This window comes from Anas acuta, chromosome Z (assembly GCF_963932015.1).
Source record: "Anas acuta chromosome Z, bAnaAcu1.1, whole genome shotgun sequence".
Classification (NCBI taxonomy): domain Eukaryota; kingdom Metazoa; phylum Chordata; class Aves; order Anseriformes; family Anatidae; genus Anas; species Anas acuta.
In genome coordinates, this window is record NC_089017.1 from 3832510 (window position 1) to 3853100 (window position 20591).

Consider the following 20591-nt stretch of genomic DNA (forward strand, 5'->3'; position numbering starts at 1 on the left):
TACTAAAAAATACTAACTTCAGTGTAATCAACGTGAAAGATTTGCAATTACATCTAACAGATCTTGAATACATGAGATTTATTATTTTCCAGGAAATGTTCCATACCCATTTAAGCTTGTTCATGTGTATATTATTTAGTACAGACAACAGACCAAGTTCTTTCTATCAGTATTACTGCCACTAGACTGCAAGGGGATCTGCTGAATTATCAAGGGCAATCCCCTGCTGTGAGAACCAATGGATCAAGGAATTCCTTTCATAAGCCATCCAAGATTCATGAGAATAAAGCTCCCCTCTCCAAACATTCCAGTGCTTAACTGCAAAATGTGATTCCTCAAGTTTTCCAGAGCACTCCTCTAACTTTATGCTTCAGTTTTTGGACTGTTTACCTCCGTTGATTTCCATTCCAAGACTGGCCTACAACTTGAAGAGTCCTTTTTTGTGTCAGCATTCGCTCTTCCCCTACTCACTTCACCACCATCTCAACCTACTTCTGTGTGGTTGGTCACTACTCACAAGTATAATATACACACTACAGCCCCTTCTCAGAAAACAGGTTCTCCCTTCTCTCTAACTTTTCTAGCTTCATTTTTAACTTGAGCAAGGGATGACTCAGGACTGAAAACAGCACTATACACTAGTTTTCAACAACACAAGACAACAGCATTAGTATCCTCCCTACTTGAAATGCAGGTACTCATGAATTACATACTATTTGCTTTTACTGTAGTTGCAGCATTATCTCCTCTCTCCCCCACTGTAGTCAACCGTTGGCCTTCAGAGGAATTTAACAACAAAGCATCAAAATCAACAATTTGGGGAGAAATGAACAAGAGCTTTTTGTAAAGACATGTCCCATCACACTGAAGGAAAGCTGTACTTCCTGCAAGATCATTTTGCATGAGATATTCCAGGACTGGGACTAAGCATATGCAGTTTTAACAAAAATGGAAGTCACAGTCTGCAAGAAAAAAAATCAGCTAACCTTATATTAATAAAAAAGGCTAAGCCAGCTAAACCCTGTAGTACATATTTATACGGTTTAAATGCCTTCAATGTTAGCTGCCTTTCTCTGGACTCGCACTGGAATACCATGCAAGATAAATTTCAGACCTCAATTACAACAACCTAACAGGATTAAGAGAAAAAAAATCTATAACCATATTTTAATGCACAAATTCCTTATTGTCGTTTCTAGTTGACAAATATCTATTTCATAGCAAAACAACATCATAGGAACAGCTGGATGGCAGTTTTAAGCTCAAATGAACCAGCATCACATGCTGACAAGTCATCTCTCTGATTGCTTTTGAATGGCAGCACATGCAGATTTATTCTCTGCCATAAATTAGAACAATTATTTCTCTGTAGTTCACTTTTTATTTCAGACAGTGAGCCCTTGCACACATTTTTAAAGGATATCTTCCCTTTCCTTGATGATAAGTTCATTCTGTTCCTCTAGCTGTCTGATCTTCTTCTCAAATGACTCCTGTTCAGCTTTCAGCCGTTCTTCTGTTACCTCCTTTTCTTCACTTACCCTGAAAAGAATTGAAAGAAATAAAATAAATGCCCATAACCACAGTGCCCGATTTCCAATTCCTTTGCTTTCCAGGTAAGTGAATAACACCCTCTCCACCTGTAAAAAGCTCAGTTTCTCATAATGTTTATTTTATCACAGTACAATGGAAGTTGCATATGACAAGGCAAGAAATTATTTTTTCAAAGACACTGGTCTCACAACAGTGCATGCACATTAACATGCAGCACAGAACTACAAAGTAAGGATCTGAACCTACAATGTGATCTGTGCAGTCTGATTTTCTGCAGCCGTAATGAAGACACACTGGGATCCATACAAGCCTAGAGCATGTAGACAGAAAACTCAAGTGGGAGAGCTTTAGCTGCTGAGACAGAAAGAAAATTGAAAAACTTTTCTCTTTCTAAAACTATGAGCTAATTCTTCTTTTACATTTACTTGTCAAATGTAAGTCCAGGAAATGAATCTTTTTCTTGTTAGTTTTCTCCAAACAAAACACTTTGGCCTCTTCTGGGGATCTTAAAATATCAAGCCGCAGGAGTAAATTTTCCTTTCTGTCCAGGCCACGGCACCCTGTATTTTGCTGCTCAGTGTAAATAATCGGATCAAGATTAAAAGATAACAATGCGAGAAAGGTTTACAGTGATCATTTATTCTGCATCTCAAGGGGAGACTGTAAAAATAGCTATTCTGCTATCATGTAGGCAAGATGACCATTATGCACAGATGATCCTGTAACTGTGTTAAAAATGTGGGTCAGAAGTCATGGTTCTATAAAAGCTCTACACAGATACTAAGTAATAAGTTTAGACTAATAAATATTATTGCTCTGCACTTGGGCAATTTCTGTTGCTGAAGGCTCTTAAAATGCAGCCTTTTATGATGGTGAAAGAGCTGCTACAACGCAGGTGACAGGAGACCAAAGCAGTATCACCTTCAGAAAATTTCAAATTTTAACTTCCTTTAAGTTAAACAATCCTATAGGAAGAAAAAAAGGAAATATATATATATATATATATATATATATATATATGCACATATATACATGCAATGGACTGTGCCATCAGACTTGCTGACATCCTTAACAGAGAGAACCCCATTCAGGGACAGAGCCACCTTTGACATCATCACCTTTCCCTTAATAGGACACGGAGGTGTTTTGATATTCCAGCAAAAAAGCCATAAATATAATTAGGTTACCACTATGGGGTGAGCTACAGACAGACAGTGATCCCCAGCTCTAAGACTGACCTAGAGCCAAACTAAGACTGACCACAACAGTTCAAACAGACAACATGAAGCTGTAAAATAATTGATAACATTGAAACTTGCACCTTTTGTCTACAAACATCAAGACTGAAAACTAATACATAGTATATAAACAGATTCCATGAGTTAGGACAGTTTGAAAGCTAGGAACAAGCTGTTAGTGTTATAGTTTCTAAATTACACAAAAAGACATGGATTTAGCATCAAAATATTCCATTATTCACATGCCCATGGCCTTATCTTACAACCCTATGCTCTAGCAGTATTCATCAAGCCATTCCTAGGCTGCCTTCCCTCCCCTCAAACAGCTGTAAGAACTGTGGATCCGCTCCCAAAGCCCATGTGCTCCTGCAGATGAGCAGGCAACAAGCTTCTGAAAGCTATCAGCCACACATCCTTGCTCCTCGATGCAGTTACAGGTATGGTACATCTATTACATGCTGCAGACCCATCCTTTTCCATCTAAACCCAACCAGTTTGTTTTCTCTGAATCTAGAGCAATCAGGTAAAATGACTAGAGCACATATGACCTACTTGGCACTATAATCAGCAAAAATGCAGCAATGCCTAAAATGCTCTAAAGAGTAGTAGAGAACAGAGAATAAAAGCCTTCAATTAGAAAAACTGAATGAAGGCAGCAAATAGATGAAGGACAGGAATGAAGCAAAAATTGGTGAAAAAGAGATCAGAAGAGGGGACAAGTATTGTCTCCAGGGTACTATATAAGGAGGGATATTTGCTTAATAACTAGAGGAGTGATGCTGCACTAGCAGATGGTTCAGGATAACTCAAATACTGGGCCATGCTTGCATCTAGAAGTATTAAAGTGAAACAACAGGACAGAAGAATTAGATATAGAAAGAATGAACTAAGTGCTAGGAGAACTGGACTAAACCTAGCACGTTTTACCCATATCTGGATTCTGTGATTTGCTGCTTGTATCAGTTTGCATCACATTAACGCGCTGTGTTTGTATTTAACACAGATCACAGCAAGCTGTCATACTCCCAGACACATGAATATACTGTGCCACATATCTTATGCAGTAAATGACTGAGAACAGTAAGTGATCTTAGAAGAAACGTGGCAATATGTGTTTATGTATCACAAAGCAGGAGACAGCCCATAAAGGGCAGGCAAGATATAGAAGACAGTTACTCACAGGAGGTGGCAAAAGGAAGTTGGAGAAAAGGAATACAAGAATGTCATCAGATTATGCTGGATTTATGTCACATCCTATACATAGCTCAGCAAGATTTTTTTTTATATCCTATTTCCTTGCCTTCTGGCAGTAAAGAACAGATGATTTTTAGCAGAACTAGGAAGGACTTCACTGCTGCCAAGCCGCAACATAAGAAGGCTCACAGTACTCCTAAGAAGGATTTTCGCCTGATTTTCTTCTGCTTGTGGTCAGAAAACAGCAGTAAAAGGAAAAAGGCACCCCAGCTACAAGGGCACAACTGCTCCATTGGACAACACACTCGTATTCAGCTTGACTGTCATTGTCTGCAGCAGCAAACAGAGGACTGACAGCTGAGAGGGAAGACAACAAATCAGTAGAACTATCCCTGATGTTCAACGCCTGCAATATTTCCTTGCATACAATTTACATTCAACTAACTTGTGGCACGGGATATACAAACTTTGTTCAAGATTTGTTTTAAATTGAACACTTTGAATCTTATGTAATTCCAGATGCACCTGAATAAAGATCTTAATTTTATTTTACAGGAGCCTCTGTAGAAAAAAAAAAAATCACGATGCAGATATATTGACAGAAACCCCTCCCCTAGGACATCAGCCGCAGGGCTCAAGTTAATTCCTAATTCACCAGTTCCAATCATGGTGTGCTCCCAAATCCACTGCTGCTGGTAGTTCTGCCTGTCTTGGTGGAAGAAACTTAGCAACAAGTTTGCTGATGACACAGACTCATTCCACTGATGAAACAGGATTGATGTTCTCCAGGTAGAATTTTTGAAGCCAATGCATGGGTCATCAACACTAAGTTTTATTTGTTTAATGAAAACTGGCATGAGCAAGGAAGAGCCATGATAATGCTAACATCAATGCCATGCTAGGGACAAAACTCAGAAGTGACTCTTCTTGACGGAAAGAGCCTACAATGAGGTGGGTAGAAGGGGAGGGGGAGAAGTGCTGATAAAGCAAATGAAAAATAGTATTTTGTACTTTTTAGAAGTGTGAGGGAAAATGAGCTTTTACCAAGAGAAATCCAAATGCAATGAGAACTTTGGCTGAGCAAGACAGAGAAGACAAAATAAATGAAAAGCACAGACTGTACTGGGATCTGTTCACTCAGATCTCACTGATCAGTCACATACTTGCTGGGAACATTTACCTTTCAGGAACTCTTGCTTGATACCAGTCCGCTAGCAAGCCAGCCAAGATTAAAGTATTTTGGTGACTGTTCCTGAAAACCACAAGTTTTACATTCCAAGCAAAAAACAGAGCAAGAACCAAAGTAAGGGCATCGCACAGAGCCCAGCACACATGGGACTAAGGCAATGCAATTCAGTATTCCAAGTGCAAGATGTGCACCAAAAAGATGAAACAAGAAGTTTATTGCCAGACTTGATCACAACACGCCTTCAGTAGAACTGGGCAACGGTGACATTTAGGAACAGCACTGCAGGAAAACAGAATGGCAGCATTTTTGTCTAGGGGCACTGTTCACAAATTTGATACATTTTACTTGAGTGTAACAAGCAGTCTGTATAAATTAAAAAAATAACCAAAAAACTCCAACAATCCCATAATTGAAATTGCTGCACAATGGATAAGTTTTATGATATGCAGCTTGCAAAATAATACAAAACTAGATCTCACAGCATGAATTTATAGCTGCAAATGACTTTTTAAGTACAATAGGTAAGTGTGATTGGTGATGCAATAATTCTAGGCATGCTTTACCTATCAACAAGAAGTAATTTCCATACAAGCTTAGGGATATCTCATTTGCAGTCTCACTGCCTGACTAATTAAGAGAACTCCAGCAGAATATTGTCTCTTAAAGTAACACATACAAAACAAAAAAAAAAAAAGAAAAAATATTGATGTGGAAGTTAAAGCCACATAACAATTTGGTTAAATACAAGATAAATATGAGTAAACCCATGACAGCAGGCAGCCCAAGAGGGCTGACATCCTTAACAGATTTAGATTCCCATTTTCACCTTTTGTTGGAAAATTTCCATTTTAGTTGGTCAATTTCTTCTTCATATCAGACCAAGAAGTCCACATAATGCAATGCTAGTAGACAAGACTAGTGTCCCACACTGACAGATCCCTAGAAAGAGTTCGGGATTCCTGTGACGGAGGAAGGAGGAAGCATTTTCTCCAGGAGGTACAAAGGGCTGTCTAAAAGCTATTTTTCTAGCTGCCAGATACAAGTCATTCTAGGCACACCACTGGTCTTTGCCAGAAAGACACTCATCTGATAGCAAAAAAATTCATTTTGTATCTCATTTGAAAAGGGCAATCACTCCCTCCCCTGTGTGAATAAGGGCATTAGGATACCTTTCTACCTAAATTGCTTTCAAAGATATGTTTGCAAAGACAACAGGGAGCCAGCATTCCCCAAGTATTCTTACCTCAAGTAAGATAAACAGAGGAGTTAGATACAAATTCTCAACACTATGAGCAAAAATATCTTCAATGAACTATTCTATGCATCTTAGTCTATTCATTCAAAATACATTTGCATGTCTTAGCTGCACTTTTAACTGTGCATGCAGAGTTATTTGTGATGCACGTGTCAAAGGAGGAGTCCGAAAGTCACAACACGACAGCTATGCATCAGCTAGGAACGAGGCGAATGCTTGCAAGCACGCGCACATACTTTCCCTGCAAAGTTATGGCCCTCTTCACGCAGCCAAATGCTGAGAGTTCTTAAAATCTGCCTACCACTTTTAAAACATTTCACTCCAGAACACCTTGTGACCATTCTCAGTAAGGCATTTAGCAAGTCCGTAATGCTCAACAGTCAATGGGCTAGGTCCCAAGGGGCCTTGCCCTGCTCCCTCTTGGAAGAGGCTAATGTGCCCTGACATCAGCGCTGAGTACAAGGGCAGGAATCTTGGAGTGTCTTCACTGTGTCACTGCTCATTTCATTACATAACCTGATGACTGCTTTAGGAGTAGCCTGCAGTAACAAAAGCTGAGAGAAAAGTCTTTTTATTTGCCTCTTAAAAGACCTCTGCTTGTAGGGAGAGTTAAAATTTGCTGTTACTGTGCCTGCCACTTTCACCACCATGCCAGCAGCACCTTGCTATAAACAGGGTAGTGCCGTGCTGGCTGTTTTTGAAAATCATGGCTCGTCACAGTCAAGAATTTCCCATTTAGTCACACAGCATTTTGGCATTCATGGGCATGACTCATCTGCTCAGAATTTCCCCTACAAAAACAACGTGAACAGAATCTGCTGGCACAATTAAAATAAAAACTACAACGTTCCAGCCGTTTAAGTTTGGACCCAGTTTGCCTCTCTTTACATCTTAATCATAGAACAGACCACAGAATGGTTTGGGTTGGAAAGGACCTTAAAGCCCACCCAGTGCCACCCCCCCCTGCCTTGGGCAGGGACACCTCCCCCCAGCCCAGGCTGCCCCCAGCCCCATCCAGCCTGGCCTTGGGCACTGCCAGGGATGGGGCAGCCACAGCTCCTCTGGGCAGCCTGGGACAGGGCCTCACTGCCCTCTGAGTAAAGAATCCCTTCCTAACATCTAATCTAAATCTCCCCTCTCTTAGTTTAAAGCCATTTCCCCTTGTCCTGCCACTATCTATTCATGTAAAGAAGGAAGACAGACTGGGTATGTTCACAGGAAAAATAATGGTTAGATTGATAGGTGGCAACAGAGCAAAAACTTAGATTTCTTTAGACTAGAAAGAAGGATTAGAGAGGATACAGATGAGTCCTGCTGGACCCTGTCTCAAAATTCACTCAAGCCCCTAACAGCTAATGTGATGTCAGCCACTGGAATCCCCAGCAGCAGAGCAGGAGTTGAGCACGGTAACTGGATTTTTCAAAGGAAGAGATAAAGCCAGCATTACAATTTACTCACACCAAGACAAAGTCCCACACTTCAGCATATTAGGTGATACACAGGCACACACTTTCCCAATGTTCAAAAGTGCATTGGGAATGAGAGTTGGACAAAGAGAAGAAAAAATATGAAGAGAAAGAAAAGTACATTAGTTCCCCTTCAGCAGCTGCAAGAGTCAAGTAAGAGACCGATATTCTGAACTGCTCAAGCAAAGCTTGGTTGAAATGCAAGCCTCAGGAGTTAATCATATTTTGTCACTGGTTTCCATGCAGACAGAATTTTGCCACCATACACCTGCCCTCATGCAGGCAGTTATGGACTAATCTATTTCTGCCCACCATCCTGCAATAAGCATGCAGGAATTAGTTCCAACTATCATCATTCTCGTTCATAAATAGTAGCAAAACAAGGAATGGTAAATTATAGCACTGGTCAAGTGAGATCTTTATTATTCCAATTATTTACTATAAGACAGTCTTCCTGGAAAACTTTCAGCATTGTGCTGGTTCTTTGTCTTCTCTGATATAACAGAGTATGTCCTACTGCGTGTAAAAACCCTCCATCATTACCACGACTCGAGATGAGAATTATGAAGAGTTTTAAAAAAGTGACGAGGTGAGCGGAATTAAAGTTCAACTTCCCTATTACTCTGCAACGGACTTTTAATTACATCCAATAAAAATATGATTAGGTTTAAAAATAAAAGAGAACTAAGTATAAAATAATAGTGTTCCACTAATTTTACTTTTCAAAATTAATGTTGCTGCACCTTCTATTTTTCTTCGAAGAAATGTCAGGCAGAAATATCAAACTGTCCTCAGGGAAAAATCACAGCATCTGAGATTTAAGAAGAATCCCATGCTCAAATGAGTTAGTGTACTAGTATTCTCTAGGGAGCAGTGTATTATGAGGAACAATGTAATAAAAGACTTTTTTAAATATTAGAATATACCTCTATATATCAACAGTGGCAACAGTGTCCGAATAGCTCTAACAGCTGACAATTTGTAACCAGGCTTCCCAGCAATCTACTCTTTATGACACCCTTAACTAGACATTTTCTAACACAAGGTAGGATAAAATAGGGTTGCAAGCATGACGAACTTCAGAAATTACTAAAATACTGTATTGCAAGAAAACCTATATTGGTACAAATTATTATCAGGCAAAACGGTCCACTGGATGGGGATAATCAGAGAGAAAATATTCCTAGCTGCACCAGAGACTTATTGCGTGACCTTGAACAGGTAACTTAATCTCTCTGCCCATATTTTCCTACATAAAAAGAAAAAGAATAAAGGCTGTAATGCTCGCCAATTATTGCGCATATAAAATCTGTGACAAAAGTACTTCATTAATACTTAAGAACTTGCATTTTGTTCTAGAAAAAAACTTAGCCTTTAAGTTCTCAGTGTGGACACTAACTTTTAGCCTAAAGGACCTAAGATCATCTCACAAGGTTTTCTCCTCTGGTGTTGTAAGAAAACCTGCCACGTGCTCCTCAGTTTTAGAGGCACTGTATAAGAAGCATATTTCCAGAAACTCTGAAGTGTAAGGGACACAGAGTCGAGGGGGGAAAAAAAATCTCCTCTCTCAAATCCAACTTTATTTTTAACATCATTTGTCTTCATGAATGAAACTACCACTGGAATGAAACTCAGAAAAAACCTTTTGCTAAAGTTGAGAAGTTTTCACAGTTTCAGCCTCTCTTCAAAGAACAGGGGGAACATGATTTTATTTTACTTTAATTTCTTAAATTTGTCTAAGTAAATTAAAATTGCAGTGGAGTCTGTTGCTCTACAGAGGAAGACACAGGTAAATGCAGATTAGCATGTTTCAGCCACAAGACCAGCGATCTGCTTTTAACACAGAGTTCCATGTAAAACCTTACTCCTAACAGATAACACTACAAAGACTCATAGCAACAAAGTTCCTTATTTCCAAAAGACAACATGTATTTATTTAAAAGCATGTGATACAAGCAGCATACAAAATCTAGCCCTGTGACTATACTTATATGGATGAACTGCTGCAGGTCACAAAACTGGCTCTTGTTTTCATTATGTTCAGGGGATTTAGGATCAAGAAGCAAGAAAAAACTGATCAGGCTGCCTCACTCTTCATACCTCTTCCAGCAAAAAAAAAAATTACCTTATGCAAATATTCAGTTCCATAATGCAGTTCTACATTGCTTGATGTTAATTATAGGAATGACTCTCCTTAAACATAATGCATTTTCAGGTGATGCTTATTCTCACCTGGCAAGTTCTTTAATTAAGTTTGCAATGCGTCTCTTGTCCTCAGGACATAAATCCTTTAAAGAAGCACTCTTCATTCCTCCTTCATTAGTGACCTGAAAATTGAAAGCCACGTTTTAGAAAGTAATCTTTAAATAAGAGCAAGTATTTCATAAGACATTAAAAGCATTTCAAGACCTAATAATTAGAAACTGAAGGGAGACAAATTCCAACTGGAAATAAAGTGCATATTTTTTTAACTGTAAGTACAGTTCAGTGAAACCAATTACCAAAATTGTGGAGAATTCTAAGAGACTTGTAACTTGTAAAATACAAGCTACTGGCTTCAATAATAAACACGTTGAATGAAGTTTCAAAACCCACACCACACATTGATTCATACTGAAGTTAAAGTGCAATAGACTCATGACTTGGAAACCTAGTGCAGTGACATACAGTACCAGGTTCAAACTTTATTGTATTGGGATCCTAAAATACAGAGTAAGAAAAAATGCCCTTAGCATTATGACTAAAGCATACAAACAGCAAAAAAAAGTTATATAGTATACTGCTAGTAGAAGGTAAATCCTCAGCTCAAACAAATTTTTAATACACTGAAAAGTACACAGTCCTTTGCACATCATTATCATTCGTTTTTAATCACTAATACTCTACTTTCACAACTTACCACCCATTCTAAAAAGGAACCTTTAATGTATTCCAGTTCTTCTATTAATGCATTCCTTTATTACACTGAAAACTGCAGTATTTGTTACCGATGTCCACCAGAGGGCATATTGCTGTTCGAATTTGCAACAGTTCTTTGTAGTGCCTGGTTATTGTTATTATTACCTATTTTGGGTGTTTCCAAGTGGGAAACAATTCCTAGTTCGAAATTGCTTTTATTTACCATCAGTGACTCAGTTCTTTATTGCTAGCAATAAGCACAAAATAATAATCCCAAAATGACTGCAGTAATAACAGCTATGCTACTCTGCCCAAGATTTTGACAAGTTTAAATATTTCCACTTAATCTGACTTTTATTTCAATTTAGACTTTAACAAGCCTACAAACATTATAAACCTTTGCAAGCACATACAGTCCTCAACAAGAGATACAAGAAGGCTACTAAATGCTGTGCAGCTTGGCCGAGCTAGCACAATACAGAACTGAACAACCTCTGAACATAGAAAGCAAACACTGGGCTTATCTGCCCTCATTAGCAGTAATAGCAGCTGATCTACACACAGCAGAGAGGAAGTGCCCCTTTCCACTCTTAGCTAATTGCTTCTTGAACAATGGTTTGAAACAATTAAAGGACTATGAAGTTTTCAAAAGAAGTGATGATTTTAGAGTCAGGTTACATCCACCTGACCCTGCAGTATGCTCTTATTTTAACTTCAATATGTTTTCCTTGAAAAAAAAAAAAAAATTAACAAGGCAAATCAGATTTCAGTGCTTTTCAAGGGGGCATTTGATTTCACAGTTTCCTTCCCAAACATATGCTATTTACAGTCACACAAATAGAGAAAGTCTTTAACTTAACTGAATTTAACTTCAACTAAACATATGGTTGAAAGATTTCCATTTCCTATGCTAAAATGCCTGAAAATTATTTTTACTCTTTTTTAGCAGCTAGCTGATGGAACCTATTCAAAAGAAAAAGACATTTTTCAATCAAAAAAATAAGTCAGAAGCTTTATTACATTAGTAAAGGAGATGTTAACAGAAGGTACCTCAAGCTCTACCCCAAACCCATGCACATACTGTCAGACACAGACTTATGGGATGAACAGTAAAAACTGAAAAGTTAAGTGCTTTTTTGTATTATCCACAAGTATGGATAAATGGCACACAAAAAAATCTTCAAGGCAAGCTTGTATCTGCCTTAACGCTTGTCAAAATGAAACTGCGGAATTAGACACAGCAACAGCTCTACCATAAAAAGGAGAAGACAAATGAGACGGGGTCCAAGACAACAGTCACCTTTTTCCAGATTTCTGTCCTTTCCATACATGCTTTTCTATACAACCAATGTTTCATAACCCAGTATTTTCAAGGGAAAACACACTACCTAAATGGAAGATTTTCTTCCCTTACAATCCATATGTTAGAAGACGACAACATGCCTGAAAGAAGCAGATGAGATCTCTCAAACAGGAAGCAGGAAGATAGGAAATTTTAATCATAACCAGTAAACCATTGATTTATTGAAATTATCAGGAAAGTTGCAGAGCTAACAAGACCTTTTTGACGACTTATTCCAAACTCTCAACCCACTATGTTGTCCTCAAGTCCATCTGAAGGAAGAGAAAGGAAATTAGTTCTGCTAGGATTCATGCTAGGGAGAAACTCAATCCATTCTTTTCAACAGATGATTCTGGTAAATAATAATGGTGAGCTACCTACCAGTACAGCAGCACAAAGTACATCAAAATAAAGCAATCAGCTCTCCCCAGACATGCAGAACCCTAGCCACACCTTGAGGAAAATCAGTTGTTAGTCATGAAGACTCCTTGTGAAAAACAGTATCACAGAATCACAGAATTTCTAGGTTGGAAGAGACCTCAAGATCATCGAGTCCAACCTCTGACCTAACGCTAACAGTCCCCACTAAACCATATCCCTAAGCTCTACATCTAAACGTCTTTTAAAGACTTCCAGGGATGGTGACTCCACCACTTCCCTGGGCAGCCTGTTCCAATATGAAACCTTCCTCATCTGTAACAAGCAAAATGTTTTGGTTCTGTTTGCTTCAAGCAATTCAGAGCTTATCTTGAAAGTACAGAGTTTCCATGAGGATTTGACATGACAAGAGAAACACAGAAAGTTAAAAAAAAAAAAAAAAAAAAAAAAAAGAAAACAGTAAAAGCTTTAAGCCCATCTTATTGTCAATGTTGTTAAAGCACATCTGAGTCTCAAATCACGTTGTAGTGTATTAGGAATTATATAAGAACAACAACAAAAAAATCTACCCCTACAACTCTCACATGGAAAAGGGAAATAAACAAGTAATGCTAACAACACAGAACACAACAGATTTTAAAGTGAGACATGAAGGCATCTATGAGGCAGGGGGGTTGCAGATGCTTATGAAGAGACCCATCTACATAAAAATTCTGCATAATGATAGCTTTCTGTGAAATTTCTTTGCATGTCACTTAAGTACAACATCGTTTGCAAAGTGAAGGTACGTACCAGCCTCCTAAAGGCAAGCACTGATAAAAAGAGATATAGACTGGGAGGAGTCCAAGAGGGGTTCAAAAATGAATACTAGTTATCAGTGTCTCATGCTGTGGAGAAAAAAGCTGCTTATGGATTCAAAGAGCACTGACTCTGTCAAAGTAGTGAGAACAGCGTGATCTATCTTCACATTAGAGTTTTGAACATACATGTGAGGCACACAGCATACAGAAGACAGAGAGGACATCTTAACCCAGACACAGAACGAGATTTAATGCATTTTAATACAGCAGTGAACCAAATACAGGCATGACAGTTAGCGTGCTGGAGGGAAGGGATGCCATCCAGAGGGACCTGGGCAGGCTGAGAGGTTGGCCTGTGAAAACCCTCATGAAATTCAACAAGGCCAAGTGTAAGGTCCTGCACCTGGGTCAGGGCAATCCCAAGCATGAATACAGGCTGGGAAGAAAGTGGATTGAGAGCAGCCTTGAGGAGAAGGACTCGGGGATACTGGTAAATAAGAAGCTGGACATGAACCAGCAATATGTGCCTGCAGCCCAGCAAGCCAGCTGTGTCCTGGGCTGCACCCACACAGCGCTGGCAGCAGGGCAGGGAGGGGATTGTCCCCCTCTGCTCTGCTCTTGTGAGACCCCACCTGGAGCCCTGCACCCAGCTCTGGGACCCCCAGCACAAGGACATGGAGCTGTTGGAGCAGATCCAGAGGCCCTGAGGATGCTCAGAGGGCTGGAGCAGCTCTGCTGTGGGGACAGGCTGAGGGAGCCGGGGGCGTTCGGCCTGGAGGAGAGAAGGCTGCAGGAGATCTCACTGTGGCCTGACAGGGCCTAAGGGGGCTGCAGGACAGCTGGGGAGGGACTCTGTGTCAGGGGGTGGGGTGATAGGACAAGGGGGAATGGCTTTAAACTAAGAGAGGGGAGATTTAGATTAGATGTTAAGAGGAAATCCCTCACTCAGAGGTGGTGAGGCCCTGGCCCAGGCTGCCCAGAGGAGCTGTGGCTGCCCCATCCCTGGCAGTGCTCAAGGCCAGGCTGGATGGGGCTTTGGGCAGCCTGGGCTGGGGGGAGGTGTCCCTGCCCATGGCAGGGGGGTGGAATTAGGTGGTCTTTGAGGTCCCTTCCAACCCAAACCAGTTGGGGATTCTATGAAAAGTTTTAGACACTGCCAGCAAGTACAAATATAACAAATCCTAATAGTTACTGAGGTGCCCCAGATGACTGCTAGGCAAGAGTCAACAGTATTTAAATGGCTCTCACAGTCAATATACTCCCCAAATCATGTCAGAAAAATGCCATCTCTCAACAGATTTTGGAACATCACAACACTAAATAGAACATCCCTGTCAGAACACTAAACAGCCTTCCAAGGGAAACCCCACTGCTCTGAAACTTCTAACACAATAAACTCTAAAAGGGTCACTTATTGCCACAGGAATAGGCCAGATAACACACTGAAGCACAGCCAAAGATAGTATCAACTGGCAAAGCTACTCCCATTACTCAGATGCATTTTAACTTTCACTATCACAATTGGAAAGTGATTTTACCTTGTTACGTCAGCAGACACGTCAAAAAGGCCTCCTAAAAGAATTTTGCATGTTCTAAATGGTAAGACTATACCAAAGAAATGGAATAGACTGAAACATTGCTTGTGTGTTTGGCAACTAACGCACCGATTAGGAGCTATTCTAAGCCTCTTTCTCCCTCTACACACACACACACATACACACACAGGTATATAAGCCATTTCACATGGCCCTGGTTGCAAACCACTTATGTAAATTAGCACATTGAGCTTTTGTTCTCCTTAAGTTAGCAAGCTATCTCACGGGAAAATTAACTTCTGCCAGCAAGTCGCCACATAAATGGACAAAAAAGTTAAGAATTTGCAAGAGCGGTAGTGTTAGAAGTTTTCTATCTAAAGATTTTCAGATTTTCCCAACATTTTTCCACTATGTGCACTCTTCAAAGCAAGAAAAAAATGCCTTTACTGACCTGCTGCCCTGTCAGATCTCCTGTGCTTCTAACAGGATCCATGGAAACAGAAGCAACAGCTACAGGCACCTTTGGCTTAGTTTCACTTTTTTGACTCTTTGGCAAATACCTTGTTCTTAAATTTCCTTTTGTAGACGCTCCTGTAGATGAAAGACAAGTAAAACACACAGATTATTAAGTCCAACGGGAACCTTTTTGTGCCTCCTGCAACAGGCCTTCCACAAATTCATTCTTGGCTTAGCAGCTCTTTTTGAAAAGAAAGAGAACTTCAGGTGTCTGCAGTTCCCCCCAGACTCTCACCCCATACTAAATTTTGTTAGGATGGAAATATGAGCAGAAGAAAAGAGGTGCATGAGACTGAACATCCAGACACATGAATATGGAAGTAAACTCTAAAACCTGCATGTTGTCTTCTGACTGAGGTTCAATGCAAAAAGCAGCGTTTAAGGTGAAAAGCATAAAACTGAGCTGCTGTTTTGACACTCAAATACAAATAGGAACCAAACAGAAGTAACATTGTTAGAAGTACAACTCACACAATAAACCATTTTTTTTCTGTTACAATGCCAAGCTGCTGATTGCTCAGACTAACCATTCCTGTCAGGACCACACATATGAGTAAGGTTACACCGCAGTGCACGCTCCACAGACCTCCTGTAAAAAGCTTCCTGCCGTAATTGGAATTAGTTCACCCCTACCGCAGGTAAAAACATGAGAGCAGTGCAAATCCTCGCGGTGCAATTATAAAGTGTCAACACTAACACTGACACTAAAACCTCCCAAGGCCTGATGAAAACCAGCAGCTTCTTGGTACTGCATGAAAGATCAAGTCTTGACTGTTCAGAGGTGCAGAAATTTTGACCAAAAAAATCAAACACTGTATTTATACCACAGACTATACTCTTCTGGGGAATGAACTTTAGAAGTGTGTCAGCAATTCAAGTGAAAGAACTAAATTACAGACTTTAAAATCTCTGTGCTCGGACACAAGGGAAAATGTTCCTGACATTCTCCTCATAAACACAGGAGTGGAAGAGAAGTGGAAAAATGTTACACAGAGTGAATCATTTCCAGCATTTTGGATCCCTGCTTTTTTTCTAGGACTCAATGATTAACAACCTAATATCGCTTGGCTTGAATTATGCCAGCAACTAAACACACTCAAAGATTTTTTAATAGAGCTGCTTGCCCTGTAGGGTGTTTTTGTTTTGTTTTGTTTTGTAAGGGTAACCATGCTACTCCAAAGGTGGAGAATAAGGGCTCCTAAAAGTTTATAACTGCTTAACTGCTGAACGCATGCTGTACATATACACAATTTTACTTGAGTTAATCATATGCAGCCATATTTTCAGGACATGGTGTCACTGTAAAAGTTGTCCTTATGTTTGACAACAATTAGAAAATTCTGAAGACGGGAGGCTAACACTCATTATGTCCCCAGGGATGTACACAAGTATGTGCTCAGTAAATCAAGATTAAGAGAACTGATTACAAAACAATTTCATTTTTTCTGTACACAGTGAAGCTTCATTTTAACCGTTCTCTTCAGAACTTACAAACGACCTCAGAATCTCAAACGCTTCAACATTCCCTGGAAACCACACTAAAAATTCAGCTTACCTTACAGGCTGAATAAAACTATGCTGTGCCTGCAATAGAAACAACTCCCCTGAAACTGTTCATATGATACCACATGCTTATCTAAGCAGCAGGGCATAAATCCCATGCTATAATCCTGTATGTCCCATTACAAGTTAAAGTACTTGTGATGACTCTGTATCTTAAACACTTCCGTACACAAATCACATAGCTGAAAAAACACTGCACAGTTTAGCAATCACATGAAAAAAGAGCTTTGTTTTTGGCTATTAGAAGTTCATACCTGAAACATACACCATTGGCTGTTCTTCATCAGAAACTGCACGTAGCTTTGTTAAAGGAAATAAACACAAAAGATAAAGGGAACAAACACAAAACAAAGAGCTTGGCCCTTTAAACACAACTATAAGAGTAAGTATTTTGCCCTTACTCTTAACAGGCTGTTGATAAGAAAACAGATTGGCAACACTTTGGGAGAACTGCAAGCAGGAAAGACTTGACTAGAAAGAAAAAAAAAAAAAAGAAAAAAAAACATTGCTACAACAAAAAGTGTTACTTTTTGTAAAAAGTGCATCGACTTTTAGCCAGTAAAGATTATCTGACAGGTCACCTTCACAAAAGAACCCAGGGACCAGTCCCAGTTGTAAGGGCAATTACTAAGATAATGAAGTAATAATATTTATTTAAATCTAGAGTGGGTTATCTTTATGTAAGGAACCCCCTGATATGTAGGGAATACAAACTTCCAGAATAGCACATAATCACGCTATGATGAAATACTACATTTTGTATGGCACAGTCTAGGAAATGTAAATGAGGATGAAGACTGAAGCTTTCAAAGGAAGTTGGTCATTGCCGTCTGACCATCACATGACAAGTGCCAGCAGAAAGCCTGAGGACTTGTCCTCTTCAGCAAGATCAAAAGTTGGTCTGAAACCGTTTTTGTTGGTAAGTTATCTCAAGAACTTTGAAACAATCCAGCACTTTAACTACTGAATTAGGTGACTGCAGAAAACACTCAAAAAATGACAAAGGACCAGGCACAACGTTACTTCTGTTATGTTAGAAGTCCCTGAACTTCCAACCTTGCCTCCCAGAAGTCCCCAAGAATAGGTCTCAGCACAATTCACACAATTCAGGGAAGGGTGTAGACTACAGCACCTTCCTTAAAGTGACACCTTCAGTTAGCTGAAAGTATGGATTTTTTTTATTCCCACATAAGTTACCAACTTTATGACAAAGTGAAAAGCAAAAGCACAGACTCCTCCACTAACATTTCATTAATAGTACTTTCCTCAGCCTTAAAAATTTGGCCTTTTAGCTCAGTTACTTAAGTTCCGTACTGTTTACAGATAAATGTGTTTAAGGCATTGCACAGTTGTCTCCACACAGCAGAGTTAAACTGTGAAAATCTTTCAGCTAACCTGTACCAACTCTCTCTCAAAACTCCCGCTTTAACTAGAATTTGATTTTGGTAGTACCATCTCAGAAACTTAGTTTAGTAAGTTACCTCACTGCAGAGAAAAATTAGCAACAGTCCAGAAGCTTTTATCTCTGGACAGAAACTTCACTTCCATCAATCCTCACTATCCCTCACACAAGTGATACTTGGCACACTGGAAGGGCTTGTAATCACAAGCAAGAATCACTTGTAATCTTTCTGATCCACATTAACACTTAAAAACAATTACCACTCATCAGTCTTAGACCAGTTGGAGAAGAGCTTCCCCTGGTACTGCTGTCATTCATCTCTCTACAAACACTGACAGCACTTTTGTCCTCACCTGTAAGCTGCTGCCTGCTGTCTCTAGCTGTCACAACACAGTCTGGGGTCATGCCATGAACCAGGTGAAGAAACTGAATCAATTCTAGAAGTAAAGGATCGTGCCCCCTCTTCCCAAAAAGCACCAAGGTAGATCAAGCCCCAGTCTGGATCACAGCCCAGCCCAAACAGCTGTGTCAGCAAAGCTATGACAGCAGCCTGCGGGATACCGAAAAGACCTTCCACTCGTACTGCTACCAGAAACAACGAACCTCAGCACAGGCAATTGCTTTCTCAGCTGGCATATGGTTAATCTGTGTCAACACATGGCTGTAGGAAATAAAACAGATTTGCCTAAACAACATTTGGCTTTTGAAGCTTGCCTCGTTCATTGGCCCTGCTGAGGGTAGATGCCTGGTAGTGGGATTACACAAAGCTGATGCTGTTTCTCCCCTATGCTATCAGGACCACCCTCCCGTGAAGGTTTGCTGCCTACTGTATTAGGACAAACCAGAGTGAGATCAGTCCTCCTTAATCATCTGGGCTGAAGGCTGCAGTGACTCAGGAGCTGATTCACAAACAGGTCCAACATCCCCGTTTCGGAATCAGACTGGGGACAGCACCAGCACCAGCCATTTAACGTTAACTCACTGCCACGCGCCTCTCAAGACTCCTCACGGGCTGACTACACGTTATAAACCTACTAACACCCCTGCTAATGCTCAAGGCAACAGCAGTCACCACGGGCATCGCAGAAACTGATCATTTTATGGTGCTCATGGTCCCCCCACTGCAAGCCAGAGACACACAACAGCACAGCAGTCTGCCTTGCTATGCTGTAACATTTGGCAATTACAGAGTGAAATTTAGTTTTCCTATACTGCTAAACCAGTATCACCTCAAACCCAGCCCTTGCTCTCCTTTGAAAGCATCCACTATTTTCTGTTCTTGGGATGTATTTCAGGGCATTCAAACTTTGCCAGGATTAGAGGCAGCGCTACCTCCTCGCAGAAGCACGCGAAACAGAGACGGTTGCCAGCAGGATCCTCGTCCCTCGCAGCATCTCGGTGCGTGGGGGCACTGCTCCAGCGCTGGGCTCAAGAGAATCACAGAATCACAGAACTTCTAGGTTGGAAGAGACCTCAAGATCACTGAGTCCAACCTCTGACCTAACACTAACAGTCCCCACTAACCCAGATCCCTAAGCTCTACATCTAAACGTCTTTTAAAGACTTCCAGAGATGGTGACTCCACCACCTCCCTGGGCAGCCTGTTCCAGTGCCTCACAACCCTTTCGGCAGAGAAGTTCTTTCTGAGATCCCAAGAGGCCGCATTTGGGGACGGGGGCAGCGCTGGGGGCTCGCTGATAGGAGTAAACGCGTGGGGTCCCAGGAACTGCGGCTGCAGCAACAAACCTGCTGCGTGGCCGCCAGCCTTCACCCTGTCCCAGGGCAGAGCAAGCTGCTGTGGTTTGTTTTTATTTTGTTGTTTTTTGCTGTTTAAGAAGTGTGAGTGTGAAGCCTACCAGGGTTTATGGCACCGTGCCCCTGCGCAGCGCAGCCCAGGTCAGGTCAGCCCGTCCGGCCTGCGCGCTGTGTCGGTGTGCGACCTGCCACCAACTCGGCAGCCCTGCCCCTGGGGACCGACCCCAGCTCCCCACAGCCTCCTTTAGCGCCCTCACACCGAGCTTTGGGGTCCCCACACGCGGCTCCCAGCCCTCCCCCCCCCCCCACCTCCCCCTCATCGCGGCCCCCCCCCGGCCCCGCGCCCCCCGCGGCGCGGAGGGATCCCGCTGCCGGCGGAAGGATACCGTCCCGGCTCCAGTACACGTCCCCGCCCGGCCCGGCGGCCACCTCCGCCATCTTGAAACAACCGCCACTCCCAGCCTGCCCCCCGCCGCCCCCCCGGCGCTCGCCGCCCATTGGCGAGGCCG

General features: G+C 41.2%; 1 protein-coding gene across 2 annotated transcripts in view; it reads right to left on the reverse strand.

Annotated features, from left to right (window-relative positions):
- Positions 1-20577, reverse strand: part of KIAA1328 (KIAA1328 ortholog) — a 170940-nt gene extending 150363 nt beyond the window's left edge. Inside the window, exons 1-5 of one of the 2 annotated variants that reach the window (XM_068666711.1) lie at positions 20469-20577; positions 17180-17215; positions 15298-15437; positions 10126-10220; positions 1424-1539 (exon numbers count right to left, since the gene is read on the reverse strand). In XM_068666711.1, coding sequence (XP_068522812.1) covers positions 1424-1539; positions 10126-10220; positions 15298-15437; positions 17180-17215; positions 20469-20520 — 439 coding nt within the window. In that variant the 5' untranslated portion in view covers positions 20521-20577. Of the gene's footprint in view, positions 1-1423; positions 1540-10125; positions 10221-15297; positions 15438-17179; positions 17216-19659; positions 20340-20468 lie in introns of those variants that run through there. The other variant, XM_068666712.1, reaches the window with a different exon arrangement.
- Between the last annotated feature and the right edge of the window lie 14 nt (positions 20578-20591).